Below are 14,975 nucleotides of genomic sequence, written 5' to 3'. Positions count from 1 at the left end.
AAAATTACAATAAAACTTACAAGGAATCGAAGATACATCGTTATCGATTTCGTAACATTGACGACGATTAAAAAATCTCCTGGTCGTTTCTCCACCGACAAAATGCCGGACCGACGTTCGTGACGTCATTCCCTGCCGAATGATTCGTATTTCGCGGCTAGCTTCACTCTCCTCGTCGTGCGATCCTATTGGCCGCAGGAACTGGATTCCCCGGAAAGTCCCTACTCGCCGACCAATCAAATGTCGCGACGCCGCAGTCGACAGATCGTGACGTGGCGATTACTCGAAGCGGTCGAACAGTCGAATCTCGAACGGTGCATCGGACGGAGTGGCTGCGGGACAGATTTCTTGCAATTCCTTGGGCAGTGCGTTCGAAGAGGTTGTGCGGCACTTTCTGAGAAATGACGGCGCACGATCAAATGCGAGCTATGCTCGACCAGTTGATGGGCACCGGACGAAATGGTAGATATTTTGCTTAACGCGTGATTTATTTCGGGGATTGTAAAGCGAGATCCTCGCGAGTTCCAATTAATAACTTCAAGATGGTCAAGCGCGGCCATGTTTGTTGTAATACCGCTATCTTGTGTACATATATATGTATATATGTATGTATATATACACAGCTTTGCTGTTGCAATGTCATTAATCTGGATTACGTTTCTAGGTGAGAATAATAAATTTCAAGTGAAATACTCCGACTCGAAGGTCTGCAAGAGTTTTTTGTTGGCCTGCTGTCCCCATGAAATCCTCTCGTCAACGGTGAGTATATCTCTTGATGCAGTAATTCCCAACACGAATGACACACCATTGGCACTGTGCGCAGAATAATGCACCCTGTATATACTCTTAAATACTTTTTATATATATGGTTTTATTTCTAATATTTTTTTATTGCAGCGAAGAAAGAAAAGATTATTCATTGACTTTTATTCCTTTCTTTTATATATATTTATTTTAATAATTTGCAAAATTGATTCTCACTGGTTGCACGATTTATTGCTCATATGATATCCTTCTGCATTGATACAGTATTATTCTCATGCAATAATAAGTGTGAAGAAAGAAAATTACTTTCAGATTTGAGATTTTTATATGATTTTTTATTATGACTTTAATTTGTATATACATTAATATACTGCAGTAGATGAAATAAATAATGTGTAACAATAGAAATAGATATATAATCATACAATCTTTTATATATTTGTTACAATGAAATTAATTTTAATGTTTATATTACAACAGGATCAATAAAACTAGTATTAAGTGTGGCATATGGAATCGTGTAACCATAATAATTCTCTTGTAGCGTGTATAATAGTAGAATGTGTGAATAGTTGAATGATTATTGTGAATGATTTGATTACTTTCTCATATATATACTTAATAATTATAACAGCTACCACAAAAAATATATGCACAATTAATGCAAACACATTTCATATTATCCAAACGCAAAACAATTAATACACGATGTGTGGGTAGATTATTCTACATTACAGTAAAAAGTGAGTAGAATAAGGATAATTTTTTAACAACATTTTAGTTTCTGAATGAAGAATTGTATTAAATTTTATGCAGCACTTAAATATGCTTATATATTTTAATTAAAGTTTGTTACATAATCATTCATCTGAAAACTCATCTCAATTTTTTTTTAAAGATAATATTATGTTGTTTTTACTGCCCACAGAATTACATCGTGATAAAGTCTGTTTTAACAACGTCAGTTTAACGACTAAATTGATAATAAAAAGTATTTCTCTCTTTTATTATATCACATTGCTATCACAATCATAGCACACTGACTTGTTTAGCCTAACATTACATACACACACACACACACACTACACAATATATGATAACTTTTTACACTATACAGATGTATATTAATTTAAAATTAAGTAGAAAATGTATGTAGAATAGTTAGATCCATTTCGGATGTAGAATCTGAAGAACGTTTTATACCTATTTTTATGTTTTACTACTCGACGAAATATATTTGTGTATAGTGTTGAAGAGCCATGTATCCTAGTAAAACTCAAAAGTATCAAATATGCTGTACAAGTATACTTATAGAATAGTCGAATGGATAGATCTGTGAAATTGATTCGTCGGACTCTCAATTATTCCCTAGCGCTTTTTCGTTTCATCTCGGTGCCAATTGGTGTGTATTCAAGTATATCATAAGTTAAGACTCCATAGTTCGTAAGAACACGTCTTTTATAGAATTTAACGAGCGAAATTATTTAATAAGCGTCCGGAAGAAGGAAAGCGTCAAATTACCTTATTTAATATAACCGACACGTACTTCAAGAATTGATTACGATCAATTCACACTGGATACCGTCGAAGTGCAACACGGGGCAGGCGTTTTTTTTTTTAATTATATTATTACACACATACGAGATCTATGGACCTAGAACAGTCAATGTGCGGCTTGGAAGTAGCAAGAGCAAAGGTAACAAAATACCTTATGTAAGTCTGCGTTTTTATTTCTCTTCCAAGTTGCTTGGATTATAGTCTGTTCTAGTTTCAGGAACGCGTTGTATGTGAATTTTAATTTTTCTCCATATCTACATAAATATACCGAGAGAAAACTGCAACCCCCTATTTACAGCGAAATCGGGGAGCGGGCCACAGATTGTGGCTTTTATAGACGAAGATGTAATAATATTGTGCATATATGCGGTCGATCGAGCAACACTTTTGATCAAATGACAATATGTTTTAATATTATATACGAGCCGCAACTGGCTCTATTCAAGTACTGCTTCGCGCATTTCAGTGTCATCTTGTGCGAATTGGTCACAGGGGTGTTCGCTATCTCTCTCTTCCTCTAGAGGCTCTAGGATTCTCCTGTATGTAGCTGTCTGAACTAGCTTCATTCGAATTTTACAGCAAAATCGATGCTCCGATATACAGGATATCCCAAAATTACCGAATCCTGTTAATGGGGAGATTCCTAAGGTCATTTTTGCCATCAGGTATATTCGTAACACACATGCTTCCTAAAAAACTATTAAATGATTTTATTTTTTCACTTGAAAATTTTAAGATTATTTACATTTGAAAATGTTCCCTTGTAAGCCTAAATTAAAAGTGAAGAATGTGGTTTTCTTAATATTTTAATTGGAATAATTTAATTTTCGTTATTAAAATTTAATTTTAATAACGAAAATTATTGGTGCCTCGACATTGTTGCTGAGGAAAAATCGTCTCCAAATAACCTCAGAGATCTCCCCATTAACAGGGTATGCGGTAACTTTGGGACACCCTGTATAATTCTCAAGTTGTTTTATACTTTGTTATAGTTTATGTACGGACAGAGAAAAGTTTTGATTACTCTTCTCTAGACAGCTACTTATGTGGGAAAGTTTTCTTACTCGGGAAATATGTTGCTCTCTTTAATCTTTAATCAGTTGGTTGTTCTCAATGCCATCTGCAAATATTGGAATTTAAATATGTAAGTAGGTTTCGAGGGCCTGTCACTGACATTGATCGATGTCGAGGGAAATACTTATTGAGTTTACGGAACAATTCTTTGCTACAAAAGAAACAAAGTTTAAAGTTGTTGACTTCGTCTCTGATTAATATATTTTTTCCTTCAGAAAAATATCCCTTATATTTCTACAAAGTCTGTGTCTTGCATTTATCTTTTCAATCGAGATAAAAATCTTATAATTGGATCCTCCATAAATATTAAAGCACGTAGCTTGAATAAAGAAGAAGATTCCCTTTTTAATCTCAATCGATCTAAATTGTCCCCAGATTCAAATTTCAGATAAGATATAAAATAGAAAATTCAACTCGCAAGCGGATTTCATTTAAATTCAATTTAATTAATGTCACTATTCCTTCCTCTTTTCGCAGCAAGATTTATTAAAAGACTTGAAATTCAACGTAGAGAGGGAAAAATGAATGCAACAGCGAGAGATAGCAAACACCCCGAAGGACAGAGTTTCCCTAAAATGAGAAACATTAATAAGATGCAAAAAAGCCAAAAAAGAGAAAAAAAATACTAACGGCAAATCGATCGAAGGTGTACTGATATGCAGATCCACTAATGTCAACGTAACTACAGTTCTATTTCCAGAGTCTCTGGAAAAAGATCCAATCAGATCCATTGTACAATATTGTTGCGAGTATTGTCCGCTCATATGTCCGTGTTGTACTTGTCACTCTCACACGCGCGTTACTGTAAGTACTGAAAACCGAAAAGACGTACGTATTACACCTATACAATTTGATTATCTTTTTTTACCATAATATTCAAGTGCTAGATATACATACACACATATATGCATATCTATATATCTATATCTATATATCTATATATATATTAATTCGAGACGTAAAGGCGGGCGGGCGAAGCTTTACTTCAGCCCCTCTACCGTCGTTTTTTTCTCCACACGGTGGTGAGGCTGAGTAATGCCGAGAATGATAAAAACCCAGACCCCCGAAAAGGCCTGTAAACAGTGAGTCGGTGAGTAGCGTCATGCTGATTCATGAGACGATGTCTTAATGTCGCTTCTTACTAATAATGCCGTTTACGGCAGGTAGGAATGAGAGAAGTTTACTTTGAGAATGTGTGTTGAGAAAAATATGTATCAGCCTGTGGAGGTAATGGGTGCAGGAAATCAAGCAGTGATCTGTAAGTAAGATTTGCGAATTGCCAAGAACCCACTCGCGTCGCTCTATCAATTTCTCCTCGGACGAGAGCTTTTCTCGCATCAGGAATATTAAAAAAAAAAAGGAAAAGAACATTTCCCATCTCGTGATTTTGCAAAGGTACACAGAGAGAATTTTTTCTTAGGATTTATCCTGAAATTTATGGTAATCGTGAGATAATTTGGATAGTGGAAAATTTCTCTGATTTAATATTTACCACAAAATAAAAAATATTAATGGCTACCACAATAAGATATAAAATATGTTGGATTAATTTTATTAAAATATATTTTAGTAAAATTTCAATAATTTTAAAATATATTAAAAACACGATTCTTTAAGTGTTTTAAGTAGAATAGATACCAAAAAGGCGATAAACGTATAAAATATTTTATATAAATAATTTTACAATGCAGCGTAATATTTACAATAATTTTTAATATGTAGCTAATTAATTTTCGGCTTATTACCAAACATAATAAAATTTGTGATGCAAAATTCTCTTCGTGTATACACAAAAGACAACGAGTATGTTTACTTTCCTATAGCAAAAATTTTTTAAAAATTTGTTTATCCATCTTAATTCTTTCGTTAATCTATCCACTTAAAAAAAATTGTTTATATTAATTTTTAAACGAGATTTAAATTGGGACGCACGCGATGTGTGTTGATAAAAATTCGTGTTAACTTAAGAACGTTTCTTCGGGGATCGTTTCGCGATATTTGGCAATTTGCAACACCTAAACGTGTCGGCAAGAGAAAATGCGAGAGGTGGCATGACGTGGCAGAGAGACGTGAGATTAGGTGGAGATTAGTACAACAAGCGCCAGAGTTCCATTAGAAAAATTTCCTACCAACCATTGGATGTGTACGTATTGAATCAGTTTCTTTTCTAAAAATCCAAGTTTAGCAGCCAATAAGACGTAAGACACGATTCTCGTGTGCCGTACGTAAAATAGTAATATTAAACCATTATAGGCTGTAAGTTCTCTTTCGTAGAAAGCAAAAAACATATGAACATTATTCAAACTTAAAAGATGTGTGCTGATTATAGCTTCATTGCCGTCGCATTCTCGTGTCAGGCGGAGAAACTGTTGCCACCCTGTAAGTTAAAACAATAAACTATTTATCTGTAAAACAAAAAAAACTGCATTTCCTACTTTATATATACGCGATCGACTGACGATCGGATCGCTTCATTATTGTATATATTCTATCCTAGCTCGTGCAGGAAGACGAACTGACGTCTCTCCGTGAGTTCACGTGTAAAAAATGAGAGAAAGTAAAAAAAAACTTATTGGAACCGTCTTATCCTAAGGATATAGGCGATATATAAGTTCTCAGAATTTTTGTCATGTATCATCTCTATCTCTCTCCTAGATTATCGATTCATGCTAATTTCCATAGTCATAATCGCGACCAAGTACGTTATATATAATTCTTGTCAAGTATATATACTCGTTAAAACCAAGTTGGGAAGAAAAGGGTCTAAACTCTCGTACAATTATGGCATAGAATCGATAAGACCCGTAAACGCGATTGGAGGGATCATAATCTAATACAGACTGATTTGTGTAAATCGTAGCGCATGGACCTGGGAGAATGCCCCCAGATTCACGACTTGGCCCTACGGGCTGACTACGAGGCCGCGCAAAAGAAGAGGGATCACTTTTACGACATTGATGTGAGTATTTTGCACAAAAAAAAGTTATATTATAATTGCTTAATTTAATCAAAAAAAATTTTGTTCAAACACAAACAATATTTTTTGTATTTTTAATTTAATATGGACAAAAACAAATCGAAAAGTGTTAATAAAGATGGGTCCGCAAATCAACCATTTTCGAGATTTTAATTTTTTTATATATTTTTATTCTATAATTTTTATATTTTATTTTAAATGTTTATTATTATTATATTTTTTAAATTTTTTATTATTTTATTTGTGTGAATGTAGATAAATTAAGTAAAGTTAGATGAGACATTACACGATGAGAATTTTCTCTTAGAATTTACAGTGAAAATTATGATAATCGTGGGATAATATGATGTTGGAAGAATTTTATGAGTTTCTCTGATTAATATTTACCACAATAAAAAATATTGATATGTACATAGTAAAATTAATGGAACATATTTTATATCTTACTGTGGTAGATATTAATATTTTTTATCGTGGTAAATATTTAATCAGAGAACAGCTCAAAACCCCCTCATTATACCGCGGATCCATGTTTATTAAGACTTTAAATTATTTTGAAGCATATAATGAATCCCCCTTAAAATATTTTCTTTTTTTTTTCAACACTGTATAATTATTAATAATTTTAAATGATGAATCTAATATGTATTGCGTATCTGATGTTTCCCATAATCAAACACAGTTATCGCATGAAATGGTATTGATGATAAAATGTTTATTCGTTTTATTACGATTGTAATTTTAATCCTTCTTGAATTTTGTCTAGGCAATGGAACATCTTCAAAACTTCATCGCCGACTGTGATCGCCGTACGGAACAGGCGAAGCAGCGACTGGCGGAGACGCAGGAGGAGCTGAGCGCGGAAGTGGCGGCGAAGGCGAACAACGTCCACGTGCTCGCCGAGGAGATCGGTAAGAAATTAGCAAAGGCCGAACAGTTAGGCGAGGAAGGCTTTGTCGAGGAATCGATGAAGCTGATGGGCGAGATCGACGAGTTGCGTAAAAAGAAGAACGAGGCGGAGCAAGAGTATCGAAACAGCATGCCGGCCTCGAGCTACCAGCAGCAAAAGCTGAGAGTGTGCGAGGTGTGCAGCGCCTATCTTGGCATTCACGATAACGATAGACGGCTGGCCGATCACTTCGGCGGAAAGTTGCATCTCGGCTTTATCAAGATCCGCGAAAAGCTCGCCGAGCTGCAGAAGACCGTCGAGGAGAGGCGCAAGGAGAAGCGCGAGTCCATCGACAGGAGACGGGACAGAGACAGGGAGGACCGTGACAAGGACCGTGATAGGGATCGGAACCGCGGATTGGGCTTCAGAGACCGCGACAGAGACCGCGAGCGTGACCGTGACCGCGACCGTGAGCGCGACCGTGACCGTGATCGCGAGCGCGATCGGGATCGCGAGCGCGATCGGGATCGTGATCGCGAGCGTGATCGCGATCGGGAGCGCAGGGACAGGGACAGGAGAAAGTCACGATCACGTAGTCGCAGTCGTGGAAAAAGGTATGTCAATTATCATTATTAATTATCCATTTATTGATTCTTATACTTTTTGAGGAACTAAAGAAAATACAAAGCCACAGAGAGATATTTGATACTTGAGGTTCTTGGCTCCTCGCCGACTGTGTTATATTATGACGTCAGAGGCGAGAAAACATACGCTAGAGATTCTCTTAGATGTCATCTTGAAATAAAAAGCTATTTCGGTAAATCAGCACTTCGGATGGCTTCGCACACACTTAAAATACCTCAAAGACTATCCTTTTTCCTTTATAATGAAGCAATAATTGTAAAATGACTGTAATATGAGATCCATTCTATCTGTCTGCGTAATCATTCCGCATGACAAAATCAAATATTACAATCATTTTACGGTTGTTGATTGACTATTTTAAAAATGTGCTAAAACCATTTGAAACAACGTTTCAACGAAATACCTATCTTTTCATTTAAAAATGGCCTCTTTAAGAATTTTCAGCTTATGTTTTCTTGTCTCTGACGTCACAATCTAACATGGCCGAGGCTCCAGGAGTCTTAAACATGTTTCATCCACGAAATTAAAACATTTAAATTAAATTAACATTTAACATTTGCAATATTTAAAGAATCATAAGTTTTTAACATGGTTTTTAACATATTTTAAAATTATAGAAATTTTACTATATATTTTAGTAAAATTAATCAAATATATTGAATATTTTATTTTAATAGATATTCATATTTTTTATTGTGATAAATATTAATCAGAGGAACTGATAAAATTCTTTCAATAACATGTTGCCTCACGACTATCATGATTTTCAGGATAAATTTTAAGAGAAAGTTCTCTCTGTATGATAATAAAAGAGATACGAAAATAATTTATATGAAAAATATAAAAATTATAGTAAAGAATAAAGAAAGAATAAATTATTGTGATACACTACAAAAGATTGAAAAGTGTTTTTATTTACGCAAAGAATTTGAGAAAATTGCCTTTATGAAAAAATGATGTTTCTTATAAAATAAACGAAATTGTTTTCAATGTGCTCTATTACAGATCAAAACGTTCTCGCAGTGGTAGCCACAGCCGTCGATCTCGTTCTCGTCGCAGTGGATCTAATGATCGTAAGAGATAAGAGACAGTATAAAAGTTATGCTCAATCATTTATTTTCTGTCCTATACGCGCATTTTTTCTACATATAATGTGTGGGAACATTTTATATGTACGAAACTTTGCGCTGGGTCGTCTATAGCAAATGTGATGTTCTGTATTGACGTCAAACTTTGTACATTACTCGTCACACCTAATTGATATTGATACTATTTATGCTGAATCTACTCTTATCTTAAACTTTATTTAGATACTAATCTATGTATCATCTCTATATTTTGGCTTTTAAAATAGTTTTAATCCATTGTAAATAAGAATATAGCTTAAGTATGATTCGTATTGGCAGTTGTTATATGTTTATCATAATACTTGAGCATATGTAATAATAGTGATGATATAAATAATTACGTTACATTATTCATCATCCTATCCCGATCGCAAAGTGTAACGTTTCTGAGAAATACTTGCTTGAAAGAACAATAAAAGTATAAATAAAAAAATTTTTGGGAATATATAATTTGATTTTTGAAGAAAAAAAAATGAAAATTGTTTTAATCATTTTCAAAAAATTCATAAAAATTATGAAAAAATCGTCAAAATTCTCAAAAAAACATATTTCGACAAAAAAGTACATCAAACTGAAAGCTGCGAATTCATATTCGGGATTGACTTTAAACTTTGATTTCTCGAGGGTATTAAAAGATGCATATTCTGATTCTCTCGCATCAATGGAAGATAAAATGAAATATAAATCTGGTTATTGAATGGATGCATTTCAAAATGATGATTGGAATAGTGTTTAATGAGTCAGGTTTTTTTAAAATACCAGAATATTTTATTAATCTCGTAATAATTAAACTTCTCATATAATTTATTATACATTCGAAATCTCTCGAGACATATTACATTGAACATATATAGACTAGAAAAATAATGTTTTACACATCTTATGTACACAAGATTAAATTTTCGCAATAAAAATTTCTACCAAAAGAATTCTTATACAATGAAAAATACTCTCTCTTTCTCTAAAAAACCAGACACCATCATATATTAACAGAGTGTCGATATGATAGATAATAGTGCTCATACAAAATATTCGGTAAAATTTAAGATTGTAATAGTTTCTATACAAAAACAATTTGTGGCAGTTGCCAATTTTCAATCACCTTTAGTATTCGTTTGTTCTCTGAAAGTAGGAGAACTCTCTTCATCTTCAATCACAATTTAGAAGACGTTAAATTTACAAGTTTATTTAAATAATCGATTGTAATCGATTATATATATATAACCAATTGTTATAACAGTCTTCTGTGTTTTTAGCACGATGAATAATTTAATAAACATATATATATGTATATATATAATTATATTATACTAAAAAATAAATTATATATTATATAATAAATATAAATTTATATGTCGAAAAATTAAGTTTATCAGCTTATATTATATAAAAATTGGCAGATAGATTTGATGAGTGCAGCATTATAATATAATAGTCAATTATTTACTGATATTTTTATAATCAGAACTAATAATTTAGATAAAGAGAAATTATTATTTTAAGTAAGGAACATGATTATGCGGTATAGTTTGTAAATTTTTTACAATAATTAATAATTAAAACAATATTTTAAAATCATGAAATAAATTACACGTAATATTAAAAAATTATATTTTCAAAATAAAAAAACATTACACATTCAATAACAATACACTTTTAAATATTACAGCCCTTTTTATCGTAAAAAAAAAATAAATAAAACTTTACGTACGAATCACAATAAAATATCTAGCATACAAAACTATCGAGTATTTGTATAAAATATGACTAATTTGTATACCTCTGTGATTATGAAATTGGCAGCCACCATGGGTATTTATATCTAGAGTATCGAAGAATAAAGACAAGAAAAACAAACAGAAGTAGATAGAATTCGTAAACAAGGAACAAGATGACTAATTACGATCTGATATTCAACGATTATTACTGAACAGTCTTAAAAGTCTTATCGAGGTCATTTGACGATTCATTTCAAATTCTAGCTCGAAGAACAAGAGCGGCAACTACAGAATCATCAATAGAGTCACCCTTGTGTGTTTTTTTTTTCGCTATTATATTACTTACTCTTTACTTTAGTTATTCATCGCTGTCGATATGAACTGCTTCCGTAGCTACTTCGGGAGGCGGGGGAGGTAAAGCATTATTACTGCCTTCCGACGATGTCGACGAATGCCCTCGTAGTGTTGGCGATTTCGGAGATTTGTCGTCAAATTGTGCCGGACATTCAAAGTGAACACAATGAAACACCTGAAAACGTTTAAAAGATTTTTAATATACATACATACATACATACATACATACTACATACTACATGCATACATACATATATATATATATATATATATATATGTATACATCTTTAATTTATTAATTAAAATTAATTAATTTTATAATTAAAAATTAATTATATATATGTATATGTATACAAAAAATATATAAAAAAATGGTGTCGAATTAGATTATAATATAGACCTCGTTTGCAGTATTGTGAGTCCCCACTACGCGTATAAAAACTACTGGACGGGGTGGATAAAAGTTTATTGTTTGCCAAGATCGACACGACTCCCTTCTTTTATCAGCGACCATTACCCAGTTCCAAGAATTGCCTGATACTTCTACGGTGTACGAATAGGAGCGATTATCGCAATCCCAAAGTAATAATCTATGCAAAAATATTTACAGGAATGTTATACTTCAATATAGCATTTCATATTAAAATATTAAGTTTGTTTTAGAAAGTATTTAAAAATCATACCGCATAGAATCGATCATATATGGTTGACCTAATTGCACCAGAATAGATCCAGAGCCAAGTTGGTGACATGTATAACCACTATCCCAATCGTAATTAGTTATGTCTCCGTTTAATAAATTATTACGAGACCTAATTAAAAGAGAGGAAAGTTTAAAAATATGTATATTAGGTAGGCACGATTTTATTAAAGTACAGTAAATTTTATATACCTGCTCACACCTTCGATGACACATGCACTTTTTTTTGTAATAGCAATATTTTGTGTTGGTACAATAAAACCTTTGGAAAGTTGCTCTGTATGATTTGTATAGTATGCTTCAAAACTGACAACATGAAAAACCTATTGAATAAAATAAATATTAAATTATTGTAAAGAGTAAACTAAGCTAAAAGTTTTTATTAACGTGAAAAATTAAATAAAGTTATAGTTTCATTAAATTCTAACATACATAAGGCATGTCAATTTTTAGTAAACTCACCTTATTAACTGTATTATTTGTTCCTACAATACGAATATAAAGAACCACTCTTGGTTGAAAATATAAATACTGCCAACTGCGACAAAAATATTCTGTATAATCAACAAGCTTGACCCAATTTTTTTGATCCACAGATGCCTGTAACAAATATTACAATAAAGTAACGGGAGATAAAGAATCCCTTTGTTCAGATTACATAATTTTCTAAAGTTCTTACACACATCTACTACATTATACTTTGTCACATAAAATGTTTATACCTCTATGTAATAAGAATAAGAGCGCATATCTCGATCCCATAGTAACATTTTCACATGATTTATGATATATTGTGTCCCCAACTTTATTAGAATCCCGTGTTCTTGCGTGTCGCTTATGGTATGCCTCGTATAACCATGTTCCATGTCATAGTCATTGATTTCTCCATTAAGTAAATAGGTACGCATTTCCCCCTGTAACACCTGGGCACCGTGCTTAGGATGGGCAATGTTTTCGTCGACGAGCCTACGACCACGGTAGGGTAGTTCTGACTTGGACTTTATATACAGTACAGTAAACACGTCTACAAGTGTGCTGTCTGATATTAAGTTGGTTGATCTTACGACAGTTACGAGATCTACTTCCGAAATCAGAGTCAATCTTAATTGCGCTGCAAGTATAAAAGTTAATCAAGAGTATACAAAAATACATATCGTACAAGTGCTGACAATATTTATTGTTCAATATATGAGAAATATTAATATATTTCCCTAGGAATATTAATAATTACCCTATAATAATTACCTATAACTTTACTTTTATCAGCTTCCGGATTGGCTTTGACCCACAAGTCTACGGCTAAAAAAATGTCTATTTCTGGTGCATAGAACGAATCCCTGGAAATTACTTCACTTAAAGTTGAGTCCCTCAAGTGTCGAAAACTCTCGTGCTGAATAACTTCAGATGCATATTTATCCATGTATTCAAAGCAAACCTGATATTAAAATCTGCATTAATTGTCATATATGATAGACATTAATTGTACATACAAATTTTGTGTTATTCAAGATAGCCACAGAGTAAAAGTGAATATATAATACTAACGCTACTTAGAAAATCCAATTGATAGAAAAGTGCAGTGTCTAAAATCGAGCATATATTGTTTATGCTTAATATTTCTCTGAGATAATCAGATATAGCAGCTTCGAGGTCCATAAATCCATACATATGTGCTAATGCCAGAATATCGAGTATCGTCTGTAACAAAGTAAATGAAAATGAGGTGAAACCAGACGATCGACAGATGTATACCCACTTTATTGATAATTTGAAGAAGCAGTTACCTCGTCGCGTTCATTAGCCAGAGACATACGACCGGTGTATATGTACTTGAGCAAGCTTTTAAATGCAGGCAACGAGGAGGCTTTCAGTTCTATCTCATCTTGTACAGATTCCCTCATACCACTGTTCAGCATTGCTCGAAAATACTCGCTACGTGCGGCGAGGACGAGTTTGTGGCTGGGAAGTTTGTGTCCCGCCACGATGATCTTCACATCCGAAAAGTCTTCGGACAGATACAAATTTCCGATGCCCTCGGAGACGACGTGAATGTGATCTATTTCACCGGATGATGAATTCAAATGATGATGCGAGCTCATATTCTCTACCAGATACCGTTCTTCTATTTACATTCAGACTCTTGCTACAGTCGGAGTTTCGACTGTCAAAACATTAGCAATTTGTCACTCGGAGCATTTACACAACTTTGACACTTCAATTTTTGTCTCTCTTTAGAATCTCGCGGAAGAAAAGTATCGATTAAAGTTCTTGCAAGAGCCAGGTGAAGGAAGAAAGGGAGCTTTGTTTTCCTTGCATCGCGCGACAGGATAGGATACAGCAGCAACCTTGATCGATGAAATTGACAAGAAAAACGAGCGTGTCACGCGAAAATTATTCGATTCTGCGCGATATCGAGTCGCTCCTCGAGCGATCGCGACTCCTGCACGTCCCGGACCTCTTGTTTATTTGCGTAGAACGCGTAAAAAAGAAATCCCGACCGTTTCCATCGTCAGGTTGTTGTCACCGATACCGTCACTGATTCAGCATCGTACTATTGAATTTTTCAAGACTCTTCGAGGCCGCATGTCACGTACACGATCACCCCGGCGTCATCCGAAGTCAGCGCCATTCACGGATCCACAGATGTACTTCGAAGAACAAATTTTTTTTTAATATTTTATATATTGTATATATTATATTATTATATATTGCATATTACATTATATATTATATATTTTATATTTATATTATATTATATATATAATATATAATATAATATAATATGTAATAATATATATTAATTAAAATAAATAATATATACATATATATATATATAATATAAAAATAATTTACGAACTGATTTGTTAGCGAGTGTCGGTAAGGTGGATTTTGACGTTTGACCGACCGCGTCGGTCACGTGACGCGCGGCGCCATGGAAACGCGCCTGCCGCGCGACGTCACGAGCGCCGCGTAGCGGCGCGCAGCTGTCAACTCGACTCGGCGCGGCCGCTCAGTCGGAGAGGGAACGTCGAACAGCGCGCATCGCCACGGAGCAGGAGGCGGAGAGGGCGGCGGCGGCGAGCCAGTGGCGCGAAGTCCCCCGTACGCGTAATGCTGCCGCAGTCGCTGCCGGAGCAAGAGGAGCGATTCTTTCCCGCGACGAGCTAGG

At 34.0% G+C, this 14,975-nt stretch overlaps 2 protein-coding genes across 4 annotated transcripts; one reads left to right on the top strand and one right to left on the bottom strand.

The window, feature by feature from the left end:
- Positions 1-297: 297 nt before the first annotated feature.
- On the top strand, positions 298-9,371 carry LOC114928773 (putative RNA-binding protein Alsin2). Of its 3 annotated transcripts, XM_029300119.2 has the most exons (5): positions 298-462; positions 665-759; positions 6,257-6,355; positions 7,140-7,876; positions 8,913-9,371. In XM_029300119.2, the coding sequence occupies exons 1-5, from the start codon at positions 402-404 to the stop codon at positions 8,989-8,991; spliced, it is 1,071 nt and encodes a 356-aa protein (XP_029155952.1). In that variant the 5' UTR covers positions 298-401; the 3' UTR covers positions 8,992-9,371. The 3 variants fall into 3 exon arrangements, with proteins under 3 accessions (XP_029155952.1, XP_085345737.1, XP_029155954.1); XM_085489611.1 differs by lacking the exon at positions 298-462 and having other exon boundaries at positions 695-759; positions 4,085-6,355; XM_029300121.2 differs by lacking the exons at positions 298-462; positions 665-759 and adding an exon at positions 766-5,775.
- A 130-nt stretch (positions 9,372-9,501) lies between these two features.
- On the bottom strand, positions 9,502-14,425 carry BTBD9 (BTB (POZ) domain containing 9). Its single transcript, XM_029300129.2, has 9 exons — positions 13,591-14,425; positions 13,352-13,504; positions 13,052-13,241; positions 12,529-12,917; positions 12,269-12,406; positions 11,999-12,129; positions 11,790-11,918; positions 11,507-11,696; positions 9,502-11,281 (listed from the first exon to the last, which is right to left on the bottom strand). Exons 1-9 carry the CDS (start codon positions 13,903-13,905, stop codon positions 11,111-11,113), a joined length of 1,806 nt encoding a protein of 601 aa, XP_029155962.1. The 5' UTR covers positions 13,906-14,425; the 3' UTR covers positions 9,502-11,110.
- Positions 14,426-14,975: the final 550 nt, after the last annotated feature.

Source organism: Nylanderia fulva, unplaced genomic scaffold (assembly GCF_048542155.1).
Source record: "Nylanderia fulva isolate GAGA-0341 unplaced genomic scaffold, ASM4854215v1 Scaffold9, whole genome shotgun sequence".
NCBI lineage: Eukaryota > Metazoa > Arthropoda > Insecta > Hymenoptera > Formicidae > Nylanderia > Nylanderia fulva.
Note: the sequence above shows the minus strand (reverse complement) of the source record. Positions and strands in the feature narration are given on the sequence as shown.

Excerpts from the sequence above, each read along its gene's own strand:
- BTBD9 (XM_029300129.2), bottom strand. The coding sequence starts at position 13,905 with ATGAGCTCGCATCATCATTTGAATTCATCATCCGGTGAAATAGATCAC. Across the intron at positions 13,242-13,351 it reads AATTGGATTTTCTAAGTAGC|GTTTGCTTTGAATACATGGA; the intron begins GTTAGTATTATA and ends TTTTAATATCAG. Across the intron at positions 11,919-11,998 it reads GTCATCGAAGGTGTGAGCAG|GTCTCGTAATAATTTATTAA; the intron begins GTATATAAAATT and ends TCTTTTAATTAG.
- LOC114928773 (XM_029300119.2), top strand. The coding sequence starts at position 402 with ATGACGGCGCACGATCAAATGCGAGCTATGCTCGACCAGTTGATGGGC. Across the intron at positions 760-6,256 it reads ATGAAATCCTCTCGTCAACG|CGCATGGACCTGGGAGAATG; the intron begins GTGAGTATATCT and ends TGTAAATCGTAG. Across the intron at positions 7,877-8,912 it reads AGTCGCAGTCGTGGAAAAAG|ATCAAAACGTTCTCGCAGTG; the intron begins GTATGTCAATTA and ends GCTCTATTACAG.